The sequence below is a fragment of the Cetorhinus maximus genome, chromosome 23 (genome assembly GCF_964194155.1).
Source record: "Cetorhinus maximus chromosome 23, sCetMax3.hap1.1, whole genome shotgun sequence".
Lineage (NCBI taxonomy): Eukaryota > Metazoa > Chordata > Chondrichthyes > Lamniformes > Cetorhinidae > Cetorhinus > Cetorhinus maximus.
Window position 1 is genome coordinate 5,527,053 of NC_135901.1, and position 20,780 is coordinate 5,547,832.

Below are 20,780 nucleotides of genomic sequence, written 5' to 3' on the forward strand. Positions count from 1 at the left end.
GTAAATAGTGTAAAGTCTGTATTAAAATAACACAAGGAGGAATTCACAGGATCCTTTTAACTCCCGGGATAATTATACAACAGACATTTGATCTCCAGATAAAGAAGGACCTGCACCATGTTTCCAAGAATTCCCTGCTATATTGGTGTGTGTGTGTTAGATTCCAGGATTTTGTTGCAGTCTTCCTCAGTATTAACTGTACTTCCCAATTTGGTAATCAATTAATTCATAAATAAATCAGTTAATCACTTCCTCATGTCATTGTACACTGTGCTACTGAATTAAAGATTTAATGAACTGTACAACAAAGTTTTGTTAACTGGGAATTCTTATCTGTGATTTACTGTAATTCTGCTCCCAAATTTTAAAATTGGTTTTCTGATTTCTGAGTCCAAATCGTTTATATAAATTTGAATAACAGTGGTTCCAGCATTGCTCCCTGTGGAACATCAATTCCCACCTTTTACCAGTCTGAGTTGCTACTCTTAACCTCTTCTCTCTGCTTTCTGTTTTGTAACCCGCTTGTTATCCATAACAGTGTGCACAAGGTGACCAAGATCAGGCTCTGTGGAGTGAAGGGCCAGGCAGCAGATGGATGGAAATGGCTACAAAACCGAAATCAGAGGGTTAGATTTAGAGGGAGTTTGGAGCCATCTTTTCATCCATTCTGCCTTGTGGCCTGACCTTCACCGAGACCATCAATATAAGGGGAATTATCCGGAATACCAATAGGAAAGTAGAGGCTGCAATTATGCAAAGATGTTTTGTATTGTCTAAAATCTCCCACCAGGGCTGATCACCAGAGGAGACATAAACCGCCTAATATCTATTGGTGGCTTAGCTTTTTGTCATTATGTCTGTTCAAGATGTTGTCCATTATAGATTAAGGTTCAGAGAAAGTGCTGGAATTAGATAGTCAAAACTGCTTTGAGTCCCTGGAGGGTGATGTTTACTTGAATTTCTATAACTTTTTGGTCCTTGCAGACACTGATACTTTATCGCCAGTCTTAGTCAGTAACTTAGTTAGTTGGCGGTGTGAGGCAAAACCTGGTCCACCTGATCGATAGGAAGTGAATCCATGTGGGTTTGTGTGTGTGTTGTGTCAAACCAAGTGGAAGGTCCCATGTCCTTTGTAACAACATGAAGAGTCTGTTTTTTTTTCAAGATCCCTTCCTTTCCCCTCACTATTATCCTCAGTTCAGAAAACCCTTGTGTACATCATCCTCCAGCATGCTACTGTCTCCACTAAATACTTCCATCGGTCTTACTAACAGATAGGAATGGGATCACTGATATCACAGGAATAATTTCTGAACTGCTGCCATTCTGATTTTAAAGCTTCCTGGAGTAAGACATTGATCCAGACCTTCTCACCTAACACCAATCCTTATCCGCATCTGAGTTCCAGATTTTAATGTGATTGTCCCATATGTTTAGCATCTGTCCATCTGTGAGAGATGATGGGAATGCAGCCTCAGAACTTTGGTGAGATCAGATGAGACGATCTGCTGCACTTCATCTGATGGCTGAACAAGCCGATTCTGTAAAGGCAAAAGTGCCTCGTATGAAGGTTTTCCTTACTCGTGTTGCGAGATGATTTCTGCTGACACCTTGTTTGTCTGTGTTGAAGTTTCTGAAACGACATGTTGCTGTGGTGGTGAACTCCTGCCCACAGCTGGTGTTTCCAGTTGCATCAATCATCAATTAGCTTCCCACTTGTCATGATTAATGTTGAGGGCTTTCATGTCTCATCTTTGAAGCATTGTGATTGTGCAATATGGAAAACATGTTTAACCTCTTTAAACCTGGTTCAGCACATCCCCTCCACACACATTACAACAAATTGTCTTTGAGATCAGTTTTTCCTTTACATTCTGTATTGTTCTGAATATTAACTTTATCCCTGACCTGTCCTAACCCTCCTGCCGGTTCATTTATTGAAACCAAGGACTCCCCTTGTTCAAATGGTGAATTCCCTGTCTGCCCAGTTATTTCTTTAAGTTTGTGCCTTGTTTCACCATGTTCCCACATTTCAGTAACAAATATTGAAATATTTGTTCCACACCCACAGGGTTTCATCTGTTTAAAGCCACAAGCAAGAAAGGTCCAGTTTTCTCCTGAAGTTTGAGGCAAATCATCTTCCAAAATGATGCAGAGTTTCAGCCAATGAGGGAGATCCTGGTTAGGCCCCGCCCCTCATTCACTCCAATTGGCTGGAGGGCCAGCCGCACCCCTTTGGTCCTGCAACCTCTTGCTATTGGTTCAGAGCTGCCGTCAATCACCCAGGCATTGTGATGGGAGCATGCGCAGTGTGGTTGCTGGACATCAGTGCGCAGGTGCAATCCCGCCTCGAGTTTGGAGCATGGGCAGTGTATGAGGGCGAAGGAAAGCTGCTTGTTTGTCAGGTCCGCAGCCGGTAAGATAAAGGGCGGAATTGCAGGAGAGATGCAGCCGGCGGGTGGACGGGCAGGTTTCGTAAACACTTTGAGCCGTTCTGAAGCCAGAATAACAAGCTACCGGTTCCTCGCTGGTATCTGTGGGCGGCAGTTGCCCCGATCCGCGTTCCTCGGTGAGAGGCCCGGATTAACGACCGCCATCTTGTGCAGCAGGGCGCATGCGCGGTCATCCCTGCCCCTGTCAGCAGGAGGAGAGAATATTGTGCATTTCTATCCTGGACTGACAGGGATGGAGTTTGGAAAATGATTAATTCATTGATTTTATTGTCAGTCTGCAGACAGGAGCCGGAGAACTGAACCCAGGCAGAGGAGAGGGAGGGAGAAAACTGGGAGTGGAGGAAAGAAATGGTGGAGATGGGTTTGGATTTCAGCCCAGGGAGGAGGGAGAGTGTGTGGGACGGGAATTTACAGCTTTGGGGGAACAAGAGAGAAAACAATATTCCATTAAAACTAGAATTGTCTGTTCTGAATTTCCATCCCGGACTGACAGTGATGATTTTTATAAACTCGTTTCCCAGAGTATTAGAAGGGAAGGATTTGCAGATGTGAAACTCAAACCAAACATCTTCTGACAGAGTCACTTGATTCACCAGGACCTGAATATTCTCAGACTTTGAATGTGGAAGGAGAAATGTTTGTCTGTTCTGTCAGTGGGGAAAGATACTGAACTTCAGTGTCACTGGATAAACACCGAGGCACACACACACACACCCAAGTGAGAGTGTTCAGTGAACTGACTGTGGAAAGAGCTTTAACCAGTTAAACAGCCTGAAAAAGCATCACATCGTTCACAGTTTGGAAAACCATACACATGTTCTGTGTCTGGACAAGGTTTCAACTAATCATTCAACCTGGAGAGACACAAGGACACCCACACTATGGAGAACTGTGGAAATGTGAGGACTGTGGGAAAGGATTCAGTTACCCATCCCTGCTGGAAAACCATCGACGCAGTCACACAGGGGAAAGGCCATTCACCTGCTCTGTGTGTGGGGAGGGATTTACTCAGTCATCTGGCCTTTGGTCACACCAGCGAATTCACACTGAGGAGAAGCTATTCAGCTGCACTTCCTGTGGAAAGAGGTTCAGGCACTCTTCAGCACTCACTGTACAACAATGCACCCAAATTGGGGAGAGGCCGTTCACCTGCTCCGAGTGTGGGAAGGGATTCACTCAGTCATTCCATCTTCTGACACACCAGCGAGTTCACACTGGAGAGAGGCTGTTCACTTGCACTTCCTGTGGAAAGAGTTTCAGACAGGCATCCTCCCTCATTTTACACCAGCGAGTTCACACTGCGGAGAGACCGTTCACATGCTCCGTTTGTGGGAAAGGATTCAGTCGGTCATCCAACCTCACTGCACACCAGCGAGTTCACACTAGGGAGAGGCTGTTCACTTGCTCGCTGTGTGGGAAGGGATTTGCAAAGTCTTTCAACCTGCTGACCACCAACGCACTCACATTGAGAAGAGGTTATTCAACTCTCGGTGTGTGGGAAGGGATTCACTCAGTCACGATGCCTCCTGAGACATCAGCAAGTTCATAAGTGACTGCAGGGGTTGGATCCTGCTGTTCTTGCTGCTTGTAAGCTTGTTTAATATTGATAGTCTGGCAATATTTTGTTTCTGCTGATGTTAACAACCCTATAACTGGCCGGAGTCTAATATTCTGAAGGTGTCACTGATTTTCAGGGCTGCAATGTCCCTTTTTAAAAGCACCATCTGTGATCCTTCCCCTTAATTTGAAAAACTTTCAGCAGGACCCCCTTGACAAAATTATGAACTTTTACTACAATCGTAAATTGATATTTGGTGAAAAATCTACAATTCAGTGTCTGAAAGATTCAACTGCAGGGATCTAAATTTTTTTTTCAATGCCAATGGGAAGAGGATAACCAGGGAAAGAGTAGGGCCCATTAGGGACCAATGGGCCTTGACATCTTGACCAACATTCAAGGCTATGGGCCAAGTGCTGGTAAATGGGATTAGGTAGGTAGGTCAGGTGTTTCTCACATGTTGATGCAGAATCGATGGGCCAAAGGGCCTCTTCTGCACTCTGTGATTCTGAGACGATTTCAGGTGTGACGGGAAAAATGCAGAGACACACAAACCCAGGTTAGAGCATTCCTGAAGAACTGTGTTCAGTTCTGGGCAACAAACATCAGGAAAGATAGAATGGCCTAGGAGGGAGTGTAGCACATATTTACCTGAGTGATCTGAGCTCCAAGGGTTAAGTTACAGAATGAGATTACACATAAGAGTCACAGAGTCATTATGGCACAGAGGAGGCCATTAGACTCATTGAGTCCATGCCAGCTATGTAGAGCAATCCAATCAGTCCCGTTCCCCTGCTCTAATATCCTTGCAAGTTTATTTCCCTCATGCTTCTGTCCAATTTCCTTTTGAAATCACTACCATGTCCATTTCCACCCCCCTCATAGGCAGTAACCTCCAGGTCATCACCACTCACTGTGTAAAGATATTCTTCCTCACATCTCCCGCAGCTTTTACCCAAAATTTTAAACCTCTGTCCTTGAGTCCTTGTATGATCAGCTGATGGGAATAGCTTTTCTTTGTCCACCATATCTAAACCTGTCATAATCTCGTACACCTCTCCAAATCTCCCCTCAACCTCCTTTGCAGGAACCATTCTGGTAAATCTCCTCTGCACCTTCTCAATGACCTTCACATCCTCCCTAAAGTGAGGTGACCAGAACTGGATGCAATTCTCAAATTGTGGCCTAACCAGAGCTTTATAAAGAATTCAACATAACTTTCCTGTTTTTGTTCTCAATATCACTATTTATGAAGCTCAAGATCTAATCGGCTTTGCTAACCACTCTCGTAATACATTCTGTCACCTTCAGAGATCAAAGCCATGAAGCCCCAGGTCCCTCTGTCCCTGCTCACTCTTTAGAGCTGTGCCATGAATAATATTTTCCCTCTCCCTATTCCTCCTGATAAAATACATCACCTCACTGTGAGGGTTGTAATCCCTGGAATTTATAAGATTAAAAGCTGATTTGATCAAAGTTTTTGGGATATTGGAACTGACAGGATAGATAGAGAGGAACTATTTCCACTGGTTGGGGAATCTAGGACCAGTGGGCAGAGGCTAAACATAGAATCAGGTTCTAGCACCTTTTCAGGGAAAGGGTTCCAGATCAGAACAATTCTCTGTTGGTGCACTTCCCTGTTTTTGTACTCAGTACCTCTATTTATGAAGCCCAAGACCCCCATATGCTTCACTGATACCCCCTCAATCTGTCCTGCCACACGAAATTGGTTCCACAAATGGTTTAATCATCACTCGTACTCACAGAACCTACATAATGATACAAGATTTAAAATAGTTCCTGTAATATGTGCCCTGAACACCACACACCCGTCCCTAAGGTTATGTCATCCCATCTACAAGGACCTTGATGTTCGGATGATAAGGGAATTATCCAGGAATTTCATAAGTCAGAATGCAGGGAGAGAGATGGGTGGACTATGACCACCCAGTAGCCAAGACCCCGGTGTTAAGGCAGTTTTGGGAAAACACCGCGATCGTCCCTGTGATAGTGACACCAGTAAAAAGGGTGGAGGGAAGAGAGGGATCAGTGACTGGGCTGGAATAGGGGCCACGGCTGGCACGGCCGCTGGGAAGCACTTAGACATGGAGAATATTTGGGAACAGGACGAGGCTGTGAGGCAGCAATGGACAGGAATCTTCAGTAAAAGAAATAAAAGGCAGAGAGATGAAATCCTGGAACAACAAGAAGGAGTGAAATCCAGAAAAGAGATGGTGGACGGACGGATCGAGAGAAAAGGAACGGTCAGTGAGATCATTCAGCAGAATAAGATTGAGGTGAAAAGTCAGAACATGTCTAAAGCTGTTCCCTGTGTGATGTAAGGAGGGTTTTTATTGGATCAGATACAACAAGGCCAGGAGGACATTGAAAAGCAATAGAGAGTCCAACAATAGAGAGCCCAAAGGGTCTGGAGGGGGGAGAGTTAATAAACTCAGGGAATCACAGGCTGCACGAACCTCAAGTGTGACCCCAGACCCATTGTAAAGCAGTGAACAAATAAATCCCTGATTTTACTGAGACTCTTTTCCGTGTCGCAGCTCCTGTAAATACTGACGGGAAAGGGACTGGAATCTCAGGAGGCTCCAAACCGCTGACTGCTCGTGTGGAAGTGATCTCCAATCAGATTAACGTGCTTCTGCTGTGAGTATTCAATAAAGTGTCTGAACCTCTCATTGTGCTTCCTGTCCAGTATCCCCCTCATCCATGGACTTTCTGTTTTACCAACTGGGGGAAACAAAATGCCCGTTCACTGATTGGTCTCGATGGCGGCTGGTTTATCCAGAATGCCCTGTGGGTCAGAAGGTCCCCTATCAATGAGAACAGGAACCCAGAGCGCCAGCGTGGGGACCGGGCTGTGCTCTGAGGCAGGGGCACAGCTGGGCGATGTTACTGAGGTGGAAATGGGTGGTTTTAGTGATTTGTAGTCAGAAGCTCAGCTTGGGCTGAAACATGACAACAAGATTGTGAACAGTCTGGTTCAGCCTCAGAGACTGCAAGAGGGATGGAGTCGGTGGTTAGGGAGTGGAGACAATGGCTTTCATCTTCCCAACATTTAAATGGAGGAAATTTCTGCTCATCCAGTACTGGATGTCAGACAAGTTAGGACAGTGTGTGAGTTGGAGGTGATGGTGTTCATTGACACCTGTTACCTTCATACTTCTAGGTAGTGGATGTTGAGGGTTTGGGATATTCTGCCAAAGTTCTGGTTGAGCTGAAGATGTATTAAACACATCTTCACCCCCTGCACCTCCCACCTCTCTCTTTCATCCCATGGAGGCCAGAGTCTTGTGTAGACCCAGACCAGGTGACAGGTTCCATTCCCTGAAGGACATTAGTGAACCAGTTGGGTTTTTATGACAATCCGGCAGTTTTCGTGGTCACTTTTCCCTCGTGCCGGCCCCACAAATTACCAGATTCATTCAGCTCAATTTCACAACCTGCATTTGTGTTTTTGTGGATTCTCTCTCACACCTTTTTTTCTGTTTTAAATCAATTTCACAGGGTATTAGAAGGGGATGATTTGCAGTCGGGAAACAGAAACAAAACATCACAGCAGAATCTGACATTCGCTCGATTTATCATAACCTGAATATCATTTGATTTTGAACATGGAAGGAAAAAGTACCATTCACAGTGGAGAGAAATCGTACATGTGTTCTGTGTGTAGACGAGGCTTCAACCGATCATCTGGCCTGTCAAGACACCAGCGCAGCCACATCGGGGAGAAACCATGGAAATGTGGGGACTGGGGGAAGGGATTCAGATTCCCGTCAGAGCTGGAAGAGCATCGGCGGAGTCACACTGGGGAGAGGCCGTTCACCTGCTCAACGTGTGGGAAGGGGTTTACTCTTTCAAGCTACCTGCTGAGCCACCAGCGAGTTCACAGTGAAGAGAGACCTTTTAAATGCCCAGACTGTGGGAAGTGCTTTAAAAGTTCCTGCGAGCTGATGTCCCATCAACGTGTTCACACTGACGAGAGACCGTTCAGGTGCTCTCAATGCAGGACTGGGTTCTGGCGATCATTTCAACTCACTGTACACCAGCGAATTCACACTGGGGAGAGGCCATTCACCTGCCCTCAGTGTGGGAAGGGATTCACTCAGTCATCTCACCTGCTGACACACCAGCGAGTTCACACTGGGGAGAGGCCATTCACCTGCCCCCAGTGTGAGAAGGGATTCACTCAGTTATCTAGCCTGCTGACACACCAACGATTTCACACTGGGGAGAGGCCATTCACCTGCCCTCAGTGTGGGAAGAGATTCACTACCTCATCCAAGCTGCTGACACACCAGCAAATTCACACTGGGGAGAAGCCATTCATCTGCCCTCAGTGTGGGAAGAGATTCACTACCTCATCCAACCTGCTGGCACACCAACGAATTCACACTGGGGAGAAGCCATTCATCTGCCCTCAGTGTGGGAAGGGATTCACTCAGTTATCTAGCCTGCTGACACACCAACGAATTCACACTGGGGAGAAGCCATTCACCTGCCCTCAGTGTGGGAAGGGGTTCACTCAGTCATCTCACCTGCTGACACACCAGCGAGTTCACACTGGGGAGAGGCCATTCACCTGCCCTCAGTGTGGGAAGGGATTCACTCAGTCATCTCACCTGCTGACACACCAGCGAGTTCACACTGGGGAGAGGCCATTCACCTGCCCCCAGTGTGAGAAGGGATTCACTCAGTTATCTAGCCTGCTGACACACCAACGATTTCACACTGGGGAGAGGCCATTCACCTGCCCTCAGTGTGGGAAGAGATTCACTACCTCATCCAAGCTGCTGACACACCAGCAAATTCACACTGGGGAGAAGCCATTCATCTGCCCTCAGTGTGGGAAGAGATTCACTACCTCATCCAACCTGCTGGCACACCAACGAATTCACACTGGGGAGAAGCCATTCATCTGCCCTCAGTGTGGGAAGGGATTCACTCAGTTATCTAGCCTGCTGACACACCAACGAATTCACACTGGGGAGAAGCCATTCACCTGCCCTCAGTGTGGGAAGGGGTTCACTCAGTCATCTCACCTGCTGACACACCAGCGAGTTCACACTGGGGAGAGGCCATTCACCTGCCCTCAGTGTGGGAAGAGATTCACTACCTCATCCAACCTGCTGACACACCAACGAATTCACACTGGGGAGAGGCCATTCACTTGCCTCCAGTGTGGGAAGGCATTTATTAATTCATCCCACCTGCTGACACACCAACGAATTCACACTGGGGAGAAGCCATTCACCTGCCCCCGTTGTGGGAAGGGATTCACTACCTCATCCAAGCTGCTGACACACCAACGAGTTCACACTGGGGAGAGGCCATTCATCTGCCCCCATTGTGGGAAAGGATTCACTACCTCATCCAACCTGCTGACACACCAGCGAGTTCACAAGTAACTAAAGTGGTGGGATTTTGCTGGTAATCACATCCAGGACCGAACCATGTTCATTGGGATCTGTTTCTGCTGATGTTAATAAACTACAGACCACTTAGGGGGGCTAGTATTCTGGATAAATATCAAATAAATTAGTTTTGTGTTAAAAGACACAATGTGTTGAACCTTTTTAATATCTCTAACACAAGTTCATTCCTTTTGAAATGCTCTCCCTCCATCCTCACCCCCAACAACTGGTGTGAGGATCTCATGGAGCTTCTTTATCACTAAGATTGAGACAATCGGATCAGCTGCCTCTGTTGCTTCCCTCCTTTCCACTCGCCCTCCCTAAAGTTCCCCATTACCCGAGCTCTGAACTCTCATCTTTCTGTTTTTTCCCTTCCATCTCCCCTCATGCCCTCTCAGAGTTCATCTTGTCCATGAAATTCACCTCTTGCTCTATTGACCCTACACCCACTAAACTACTGATCAATCAACTTCCCCATTTTCACTGAATATGTCAACAGTTTTCTCTCTCAAGTACTGTCCATCTCTCCTTCAAATCTGCCATCATTATACCCATAGAACCATAGAAAAGTTACAGCACCGGAGGCCATTCGGCCCATCTTGTCCATGCCAGCCCGAGGACACCCAGGTGCTCTTTCTAATCCCACCTTCCTGCACCTGGCCCATAGCTCTGTAGCTTACAGCACTTAAGGTGCAGATCCAAGTACTTTTTAAAAGAGCTTAGAGTTCCTGCCTCTACCACCAACGTGGTCAGCGAATTCCAGACACCCACTGCCCTCTGCGTAAAAAAGTTCTTCCTCATGTCCCCCCTATACCTTCTGCCACTTATCTTGAATCTATGTCCCCTGGTTTTAGAATTCTCCACCAAGGGAAACAATTTTATCCTGTCCACTCTATCTATTCCCCTCATCATTTTGTACACCTCAATCAAGTCACCTCTCAGCCTTCTTTGTTTAAGGAAAATAACCCCAACCTATCCAATCTCTCCTCGTAGCTACACTTTTCTAACCCTGGCAACATTCTTGTAAACCTCCTCTGCACTCTCTCCAGAGTTATTATGTCCTTCCTGTAATGTGGTGACCAGAACTGCACACAATACTCCAGTTGTGGCCTCACCAGTGTTTTATACAATTCCAACATTATATCCTTACTTTTATATTCTATACCTCTGCCAATGAAGGAGAGCATTCCATATGCCTTCTTTACAACCTTGTCTACCTGAACTGCTGCCTTCAGGGACCTGTGTACTTGTAGGCCAAGATCTCTCACTTCATCTACCCCTCTTAGTATATTCCCATTTATTGTGTAATCCCTGTAACTGTTTGACCTCCCTAAATGTATGACCTCACACTTCTCTATGTTAAAATCCATCTGCCACTTTACCGCCCACTGCACCAACCCATCTATATCGTTTTGGAGATTATGGCTATCCTCTACACTATGCACTGCTTGGCCAATCTTTATGTCATCGGCAAATTTCCCAATCTTTCCCCCAACGTTCACATCCAAATCGTTAATATATAACACAAACAGCAAGGGTCCCAACACTGAGCCCTGTGGAACACCACATGAGACAACTTTCCATTCGCAAGGGCATCCATTGACCATTACCCTTTGTTTCCTGTTACAAAGCCAACCTTTTATCCAGTTTGCCACATTACCCTGAATCCCACGGGCTTTTACTTTCCTGACCAGTCTGCCATGTGGGACCTTGTCAAATGCCTTGCTAAAATCCATGTACACAACATCCACTGCACTACCTTCATCAACCCTTCTTGTCACTTCCTCAAAAAATTCAATCAAATTTGTGAGGCAAGACCTTCCTTTAACAAATCTATGCTGACCATCCCTGACTGGTCCATACCTTTCCACCTGACAGTTAATCCAATCTCTCAGGATTGATTCTACTAATTTGCTCACTGCTGATGTAAGACTAACTGGCCTATAATTGTTTGGCATTTCCTTTGATCCCTTTTTAAACAATGGAACTACATTTGCATTTCTCCAGTACCTCCCCTGCATCTAGTGAAGATTGGAAAATCAACCTCAGAGCATCTGCTATCTTCTCCCTGACTTCCTTCAGCAGACTCGGAAACAATCCATCTGGCCCTCGTGACTTATCAGCTTTCAAGGATTTCAACCCTTCGAGTACTTCCTCTCTATGACTATCCCGTCCAATATCTCGCAGTGTTCGTCCTGGACTACTCTATCTACATCCTCCCTTTCCTTTGTAAACACGGAGACAAAATATTCATTCAAAACCCTTCCCACAGCCTCTGCATCCACACACAAGTTTCCATCTTCATCTCTGATAGGTCCCACTTTTTCCTTAACTAACCTTTTAGCATTAATGTATTGGTAAAACATCTTTGGGTTATCTTTAACTTTACTTGCTAATCTTTTTTCATGCCTTCTCTTTGATTTCCTTATTTCCTTTTTTACTTCGTCTAGGCTATCTGCAGTGCTTACTTCTTTGTGCCTATCGTACACTTCCTTTTTCTGTTTGATCTTCCCCTGTATTCCCCTAGACAACCAGGGTGGTCTAGATTTGGCAGTACCACTCTTATTTTTGTAGGGGACATGTCTACTTTGTACAATTAGGATCTCGCTTTTTAGTGCTTCCCACTGGTTTTCCACTGTTTTATCCTCCAGCAGTGCTGTTCAGTCCACCTCAACCAAGTCCCTTTTCATTTCTGCAAAATTTGCCTTCCCCCAGTTCAAGACTTTTGCTCCTGCCTTATCTCTGTATCTCTGTTCTTTTCCATGGTAATGCTAAATCTAACTGAATTGTGATCACTGTCCCTGATATGGTCACCAACTGTCACTTCACCCACTTGCCCTTCTTCATTCCCCAAGACTAAGTCTAGAATTGCATCTCCTCTCATTGGGTTTATCACTAATTGGTTAAAAAAATTTTCTTGGACACATTGCATGAAGTTTTCTCCCTCAGTTCCCATTATATTGTTTGAATCCCAGTTGATATTAGGATAATTGAAGTCTCCGACTATTATTGCCCTCTTGTTCTTACAAGCAGAAATTTGCCTACATATTTGTTCTTCTATCTCCCTTTCACTATTTGGGGGTCTGTAGTATACTCCCAGTAGTGTGACTGCCCCTTTTTTATTTCTAAGCTCAATCCATAAAGCCTCGTTTGTTGATCCATTAAGTGTTTCATCCCTTCTCACAATTGGAATTGATTCTTTAACCATTAGTGCTACCTGCACCCCTCCCCCATCCTTTTTTAATCTCCTACTCTATCGTGTCTGAAGACTCTATAACCAGGGATATTAAGCTGCCAGCTTTGTCCCTCCTTTAGCCAGGTCTCCGTTATAGCAATGACATCCTGCTGCCATGTGTCTACCTGTGCCCTTAACTCATCTACCTTGTTTGTAATACTCCTTGCATTGAAGTTTAAACAGTTTAACCCAGTCAATTTCCCTTGCTGGACACTTTGTAAACTTTGCTTCTCCTGTAACTCCATGTCTATCACAACGTCCCTAGCTAATGTTCTACCTCCACTTTTCTGATCTGAATCTGACCTATCTGATCCTACTCCTGGGATCCCATCCCCCTGCCACACTAGTTTAAATACTCCCCAACAGAACTAGCAAAAGCTCCCACAAGGACACTGGTCCCAGCTCTGCCTGGGTGCAGCCTGTCCGGTTTATACACGTCCCACCTTCCCCAGAACCAGTCCCAGTGCCTCAAGAATCTGAATCCCTCCCAACTACACCATCTCTCCAGCCACGTATTCATTTGGCCTATCCTCTTATTCCTGCTCTTGCTAGCAGGTGGAACAGGGAGTTATCCTGAGATTACTACATTTGAGGTCTTATTTTTAAATTTATTTCCGAGCTCCCTAGATTCTGCTTTCAGGCCCTCATCCCTCTTATTACCTATGTTGTTGGTACCAATGTGTACCACGACCACTGGCTGTTTACCTTCCCTCCCCAGAATGTCCCGCAGCCGCTCTGTAACATCCTGGACCCTGGCACCAGGGAGGCAACATACCATTCTTGATTCACGTTTGCGGTCACAGAAACGTCTGTCTGTGCCCCTAACTATTGAATCCCCTATCACAATAGCCCTGCCACTTGTTTTCCTCCTGCCCCTCTGAGCAGCAGAGCCACCCACGGTGCCATGAACTTGGCTGTTGCTGCTTTCCCCCGAGAGGCCATCCCCCCCAACAGTATCCAAAGCGGTATATCTGTTAGAGAGGGGGATGACCACAGGGGACTCCTGCACTACCTTCCTGAGTCTTTTACTGTTCCTGATGGTCATTCTGCCTGTGTAATCTTCACCTGCGGTGTGACCACCTCGCTAAACGTGCCATCCATGACTTGCTCAGCATCGCGGATGCTCCACAATGAGTCCACCCGCAGCTCCAGCTCTGAAACCCGATTCGCTAGAAGCTGCATTTGGACACACCTTCCTCACACATGGTCGCCATGGACGCTGGAAGCGTCCCTCATTTCCCACATCCTGCAGGAGTCTCAAAAAGCAAATCCTTGGCCCCACTCTCCTTCCATCTACTGCCCCATCTACAGCCTCTCTGTCCTCTCCAAAGTCCTTGAACGTGTTGCCACCTCCCAAATTCCTGCCCATCTTTCCCAGAACGCCATGTCTGAATCCCTCCAATCATGTTTCTGCCCCTGCCACAGGACTGAAACAGCTCTTATCAAAGTGACAAATGACATCCTATGTGACTGTGACAAAGATAAACTCTCCCTTCTCGTCCTCGACCTGTCTGCAGCATTTGATGTTGACCACATCATTCTGCACCTTCACCTCTCCCCTGTCCCCTGGGTGGGGCTGCTCTCTCCTGGTTCCATTTTTCTCTTTCTAATCATAGCCAGAGTATCACTCACAATGTCTTTCCTCTCAACTCACACAGTTACCTCTCGTGTCCCCAAAGGCCTCCTCTTATTTCTCATTAACCTGTTCCAATCAATGACATCATCTGAAAACACTGCCACTTATCACATTTACACTAACAGCTCCCAGCTCTGCCTCACCACCACGTCTCTCGACTTCTCCACTCTTCGTAAATTATCAGACTGTTTGGTGGATGTGTAGAAATTTCCACCAATTAAATACTGGCAAGTCATTGTTTGAATGGCTGGTAGAAGCAGATTTAGTTATAACTTTCAAAAGTGATTTAGATTTTAATTTAATAAGGAAAGATTTAGAGGGCGATTGGAAAAGAGCAGGGGAGTGGGACAGAATGGTAACATTTTCAGGGACGGTACAGGCACAATGGGCTGAATGGCCACCATCCCTGCTCCATGATTCTATCATCATGTTTATTATGAATCATTATATTATTATAGATGACAGGATCTCCTAACAGTACAGCAGAGAAGGAGGCTGGTTGGCCTATTGAATCTGTGCTGACAAATTCGACGAGCTATCCAGTTAGTCCCACTCCCCCATTCTTTACTCATCCCTGCATCATTTCTCCTTCAAATATTTATCCAATTCCTGTTTGAAGGTTACTCTCGAACCTGTATCCATCAGATAGTGAATTCCAAATTCTTAACACTTGTTACTGAAAAGATTTCCTCATGATGCTAGTGTAAAAGCAAAATATTGCGGATGCTGGATATCTGAAATAAAAACAGAAAATGCTGATCAAACTCAGCAGGTCTGACACCACCTGTGGAGAGAGACAGAGTTAACAATTCGATTCCGTATGACTCTCCTTCATTGCACAATACCAAATATAGGATAGCCTGTTCCCTAGTCGGTTCCTCGACATTCTGGTCTAAAAGACATCTTGTATACTCCAGGAATTCATCCACCACAGTATTATTGCTAATTTGGTTTGCCCAGTCTATATGCAGCTTAAAGTCACCCATGATTATCGTAGCACCCTTTTTACATACATCTCTAATTTCCTGTTTAACGCTGCCCCCTACCTTATCACTACCGTTTGGAGGCTTATAGACAACTCCCACTAATGTTTTCTGCCCTTTGTTGTTTCTTAGCTCCACCCGACTGATTCTAGATCTAGATTTTCTGAGCCAATATCCTCTCTCACTACTGCACCGATTTCATCCTTAACTAACAATGCTTTTTGCTTGTCTGTCCTAAATATCGAGTACCCTTGGATATTCAGTTCCCAGCCTCGGTCACCCTGCAGCCATGTCTCTGTAATCACAGTCATGTCGTACCCGTTTACATTTATTTGCACTGTTAATCCATCTACCTTATTGCGAATGCTCCATGCATTCAGATACAGTGCTTTTAGACTTGTCTTTTTAACATTTTTTATACATCTCTTTTTGTACTATGGTCCTATTTGCTGCTAGCCCTTGTTTCCTCTGCCTTCCACTTTTGCTTTCTACTTTTCTATCTTTCATTCCTATCTTTGTTTCCCTTTCTTGTGTCTCCTCACTCAGTTTCCCATTCCCCTGCCAGTCTAGTTTAAACCCTCCCCCACAGTACTAGCAAATACCCCTGTGAGGATACTGGTCCTGGTCCTGCTGGGGTGCAACCCAATCAGCTTTTACATGTCCCATCGTTCCCAGAATCAATCTCCATGCCTCAGGAATCTAAATCCCTCCCTCCTACATCATCTCTCCAGCCATGCATTCATCCAGTCTATTCTCCTATTCCTGATCTCGCTCGCACATGGTGCTGGATTCCCCATACCTAGTTGCCCTTGAGAAGGTGGAACTGCAGCAGTCCATGTGGTGTAGGTACACCCACAGTGCTGTTAGGAAGGGAGCTCCAGGATTTTGATCCAGCAACTGAAGGAATGGCGATATATTTCCAAGTCAGGATGGTGAGTGGTTTGGAGGCAAACTTCCAGGGGGTCGTGTTCCCATCTATCTGCTGCCCTTGTCCATCGAGATGTCGTGGGTTCAGAAGGTGCTGTCGAAGGAGCCTTGGTGAGTTCCTGCAGTGCATCTTGTAGATGGTACACACAGCTGCCTCTGTTTGTTGCTGGTGGAGGGAGTGAATGTTTGTGAATGGGGTGCCAATCAAGTGGGCTAATTTGTCCTGGATGGTGTCAACTTTCCTGAGTGTTGTTGGAGCTGCACCCATCCAGGCAAGTGGAGAATATTCCATCACACTCTTGACTTGTGCCTTGTAGATGGTGGACAGGCTTTGGAGAGTCAGGAGGTGAGTTATTTGCGGCAGAATTCCCAGCCTCTGACCTGCTCTTGGAGCCACAGTATTTATATGGCTGGTCCAGTTCTGTTTCTGCTCAATGGTAACCCCCAGGATGTTGATAGTGGGGGATTTAGTGAAGGTAATGCCACTGAATGTCAAGGGGTGATGGGTAGATTCTCCCTTGCTGGAGATAGTAATTGACTGGCACTTGTGTGTTGCGAATGTTACTTGGCACCTGTCAGTACAAGCCTGGATATTGTCCAGGTCTTGCTGCATTTAGACATGCATCGCTTCAGTAGCTGAGGAGTCGTGAATGGTGCTGAACATTGTGCAATCACCAGTGAACATCCCCACTTCTGACCTTATGATGGGAGGAAGGTCATTGCTGAAACAGCTGAAGATGGTTGGGCCTAGGACAATACCCTGAGGAACTCCTGCAGTAATGTCGTGGAAATGAGGTGATTGACCTCCAACAACCACAACCATCTTCCGTTGTGCTAGGTATGAATCCAACCATTATAGAGTTTCCCCCCTGATTCCCACTGACTCCAGTGTTGCGAAAGCTCTTTGATGCCACACTTGGTCAAATGTTGCCTGGCAGTCACTCTCACCTCACCTCGGGAGTTCAGCTCTTTTGTCCATTTTGAACCACAGCTGTAATGAGGTCAGGAGCCGAGTGACCCTGGCATTAGTGAGAAGGTGTTATTTCTAAGCAAGTGCCACTTGATACAGAAACAGGCCCAATCTCGATGTGGTGATGAAAATTTTTGTTCACAAATTAAGCTTTGAGTGACACTGTTACAATCCATAATTTTCCATGAATCAGAATGTGCCCCATCAGTGACCACAGGAGCCCAGTGCGATTACTCAGCACTCGGTTGCACTCTGAGCATGTGCAGTACAAGTGGTGGATGTGGAACATGCTGATCAAGAGCCAGTAGGAGATGTCACTGAATTACAGAAAATATCAAATCCAGAAACAGAGCATTCTGTTCAACCAGTAGGAGATGACACTGAATTACAGAGAATATCGAGTCCAGAAACAGAGCTTTCTGTTCAACTGACCTGTGCTGGAGTTTATGTTTTGCATAGACACATTCAATTTCATCTACCTCAAGTCAGTTTTTCAGCATATCTTTCTTGACACAGGTACCAGCACTGAATTAAAAGCAAAATACTGTGGATACTGGAAATCTGAAATAAAAACGGAAAGTGATGAAATAACTCAGCAGGTTGTTTCCACCAGTTTGTACCAGCATTGATCTTTGTGAATTTCAACTTCGACCTTTTTCCAATCTGCCATTGCAGGTGGAGGTGGGGGTGAATTGCACAGATTGCATCATGGAGGAAGGTCCAGACATTCGGGTTTCTACATACTTTAAGTACCTATTGTGTGTATTGCGCTGTCATGAAAATATAATACTTTTCATAATATTATTTTGATATATTGTAAAGGTTGGTTAATAGTGGAGTTTAGATTAGTTTCTCTGTGTTGATGTGTGTGGTGGTGGGGGGGTGGGAGGGGGGGCGGGAGAATTTAATGGAATTGGAGACAGCTGGTCTGCAGCTTTTGAATGATCAAAAGGGAAGCTAGGTTTGAAATGCTAAATACACAAACCTGGCTGAAGTTTTAGAATGTGAGGTGCGAGGAACATTTGCATTTTTATATAAATTAGGTTAGTTTGAACTTCAAACAGATGGTAAGATGTTACACCTAGCCATAAGAAGCTAAGTCATACAGTGTTTATTTTTCCCAAAGGTTACTGATAATATGAGTACTATGAAAAATTTATAATAAAGTTAAAAGTAAAGTTTCAAAGAAATATTGGGAATTGGAATTTACATTAAGAGAGAAGCATGTATAAAGGAGATGAGGTTATATGTAAGAGGGAAGGCATTCTAAGATCTAACACAAGTGTGAAAAGCCTCCAGCCTGTATGCATTTGCTGTCTACAGGAACCGAAGCTAAGAAAATTCACTTTGAATATCACTGCCCAAGGTTTTGTGTGCTTTACCAAGGTCTGTTAAACTTATGTTTTGTTTCACTGTTGCCTTAACAGAGGTGTAACTGGGAGCTAGATTAATTAGGGGAGTTAGGAGTTATTATAATCGTAATTTGTAGACCTATGAATGTGCTTAAAATCTTTTATTCTGTTAATGAATGTTTATTTTAGTTTTAAAAAAACTCTAATTGTGGGTGGACTTATTACTACTGAATTCAAGGCACGCATCTCGAGATAAAATACAAATTGCAAAACGGTAGTGGCAGCTGTTTCAGGTTTCGCTCTGTGATTTGAGCAGCTCGGCATTTACCATCCGCCGTGCCATAACAGCGCCCAGGGTCCCGATCTCGATTGGGAAGCCGATGCATTGAATTTTGTGTTCCCAAGTCAAGCTATCAATGGCGGATTATTTACCCAGAACAAACCGCGTTGCAGAAAGTCCCCTATCAATGACTATAGGAGTCCAGTGCGCAGGTGCAGTGTGGGTGTGCGCTCTGAGCATGCTCAGTGACAGTCATGGTGACAGAGAGGAGGAGCGGGCGGTTCGGGAGGCGGGAGGAGATTGTGAGCACAGGGTAGGATTGGAAACCGCGGCTGGACTGGGAACTGGAGCAACTTCTGGGGTAGGCCCCAGGCCCCGTGTTTACCCCGCGGTGACAGGCCCGGGGGGGGAGGGAGCGATGGAGCTGGCGGCTGGACGGGGAGGATTTGGAAACACTTTGTGGATCCGCAAACCCTGAGGAATAATTGTCAGCTCCTGGTTTGCAGCTGCGGGGCTTCTCCCTCCCGGGAACAGGCCCAGGTTAACGGCCGCCATCCTGGGTCAGCGAGTGGAGGATGGTTCACATCAGAGGATGGGGGAGGAGGGACAAGAAATAAGACTTAATTTATAAAAAATAAATAAATTTGGGCTCAAATCAATGAGGATCTGATCTGTGTTTGGGAAACTGTTAACAAATGGCCCCTTGTAAAACATGATCTCCATTTGTAGAATTTATTAAAAGGATACAGAGAATTATCCAACACTTTATTTAGATTTCAGCCCAGGGAGGGGGGAGAGTGTGTGGGACGGGGATTTGCAGCTTTGGGGGAACAAGAGAGAAAAAATGTTCCATAGGAACTAAAATTAACTGTTCTTCATTTCTATGCCGTGCTTACAATGAGGACTTTTGAAATCTCTGCTTACAGGGGCATTAGAAGGGAGAATTTATACACTGGTAACTCAAACAAAACATCACATCAAGATCTAACAGAGTCACTTGATTCATCAGGAGCAGAATATCACCGGCCTTTGAATGTGGAAGGAGAAATGTTTGCCTGTTCTGACTGTAGAAAAAAAAAAATCACTCATCTATATGACTGGAAAAGCACTGAGACACACTCACCGGTGAGAGTGTTCCAGTGCACTGACTGTGCAAAGAGCTTTACCTAGTTACACAACCTGAAAAAAAAATTACAGCATTTACCGTGGGATGTTGTGAATTCCACGTACACGTGTTTTCTCTGTGTGTGTGTGTGTGTGTGTGTGGACAAGCATTCAACTGATCATCCAATCTGGAGAGATACAAGGGCACCGGCACCACGGAGAAATCGTGGAAATGTGGGGACTGTGGAACTGGATTCATTTCCCCATCCCAGCTGGAAATTCATTGGCGCATTCACACTGGGGAGAGGCCGTTCACCAGCACCGATTGTGGGAAGGGTTTCACGCAGTTATCAAATCTTCTGACACACCAGCGTGTTCACAGTGGCTTGAGGCCGTTCAGCTGTTCCGTGTGCGGGAAGGGATTCATGAGCTCATCTAACCTGGGGACCCACCAGCGAGTTCACACTGGGGAGAGGCCATTCACCTGCTCTGTGTGGGAAAGGCTTCACTCAGTCATCTGCTCTGCTGACACATCAACTTGTTCACAGTGATCAGAGATTGTTTAAATGCTCTGACTGTGAGAAGAGTTTCAAAGGACCAATAAATCTGCTGAAACACCAGCGAGTTCACACTGGGAAGAGGCTGTTCACCTGCTGTGTGTGGGAAGAGATTCACTCGGTCGCATAACCTGCACAGACACCAGCGAGTTTACACTGGGGAGAGGCCTTTCAACTGCCCCATCTGTGGGAAGGGATTCACTTTTTCATCTAACTTGAAGAGACACCAGAAATTTCACATATGACAACAGGGGTTGGATTCTGCTGTTATGAATCACATCCAGGTTTCAACTAGG

General features: G+C 45.5%; 1 protein-coding gene across 1 annotated transcript in view; it reads left to right on the forward strand.

Annotated features, from left to right (window-relative positions):
* The first annotated feature begins 2,380 nt into the window (after window positions 1-2,380).
* LOC144697739 (uncharacterized) overlaps window positions 2,381-20,780 on the forward strand; it is an 88,235-nt gene continuing 69,835 nt past the window's right edge. Inside the window, exons 1-5 of the mRNA XM_078569746.1 lie at window positions 2,381-2,600; window positions 2,977-3,828; window positions 8,076-8,815; window positions 8,984-9,263; window positions 20,233-20,385. Coding sequence (XP_078425872.1) covers window positions 3,268-3,828; window positions 8,076-8,815; window positions 8,984-9,263; window positions 20,233-20,385 — 1,734 coding nt within the window. The 5' untranslated portion in view covers window positions 2,381-2,600; window positions 2,977-3,267. The remainder of the gene's footprint in view (window positions 2,601-2,976; window positions 3,829-8,075; window positions 8,816-8,983; window positions 9,264-20,232; window positions 20,386-20,780) is intronic.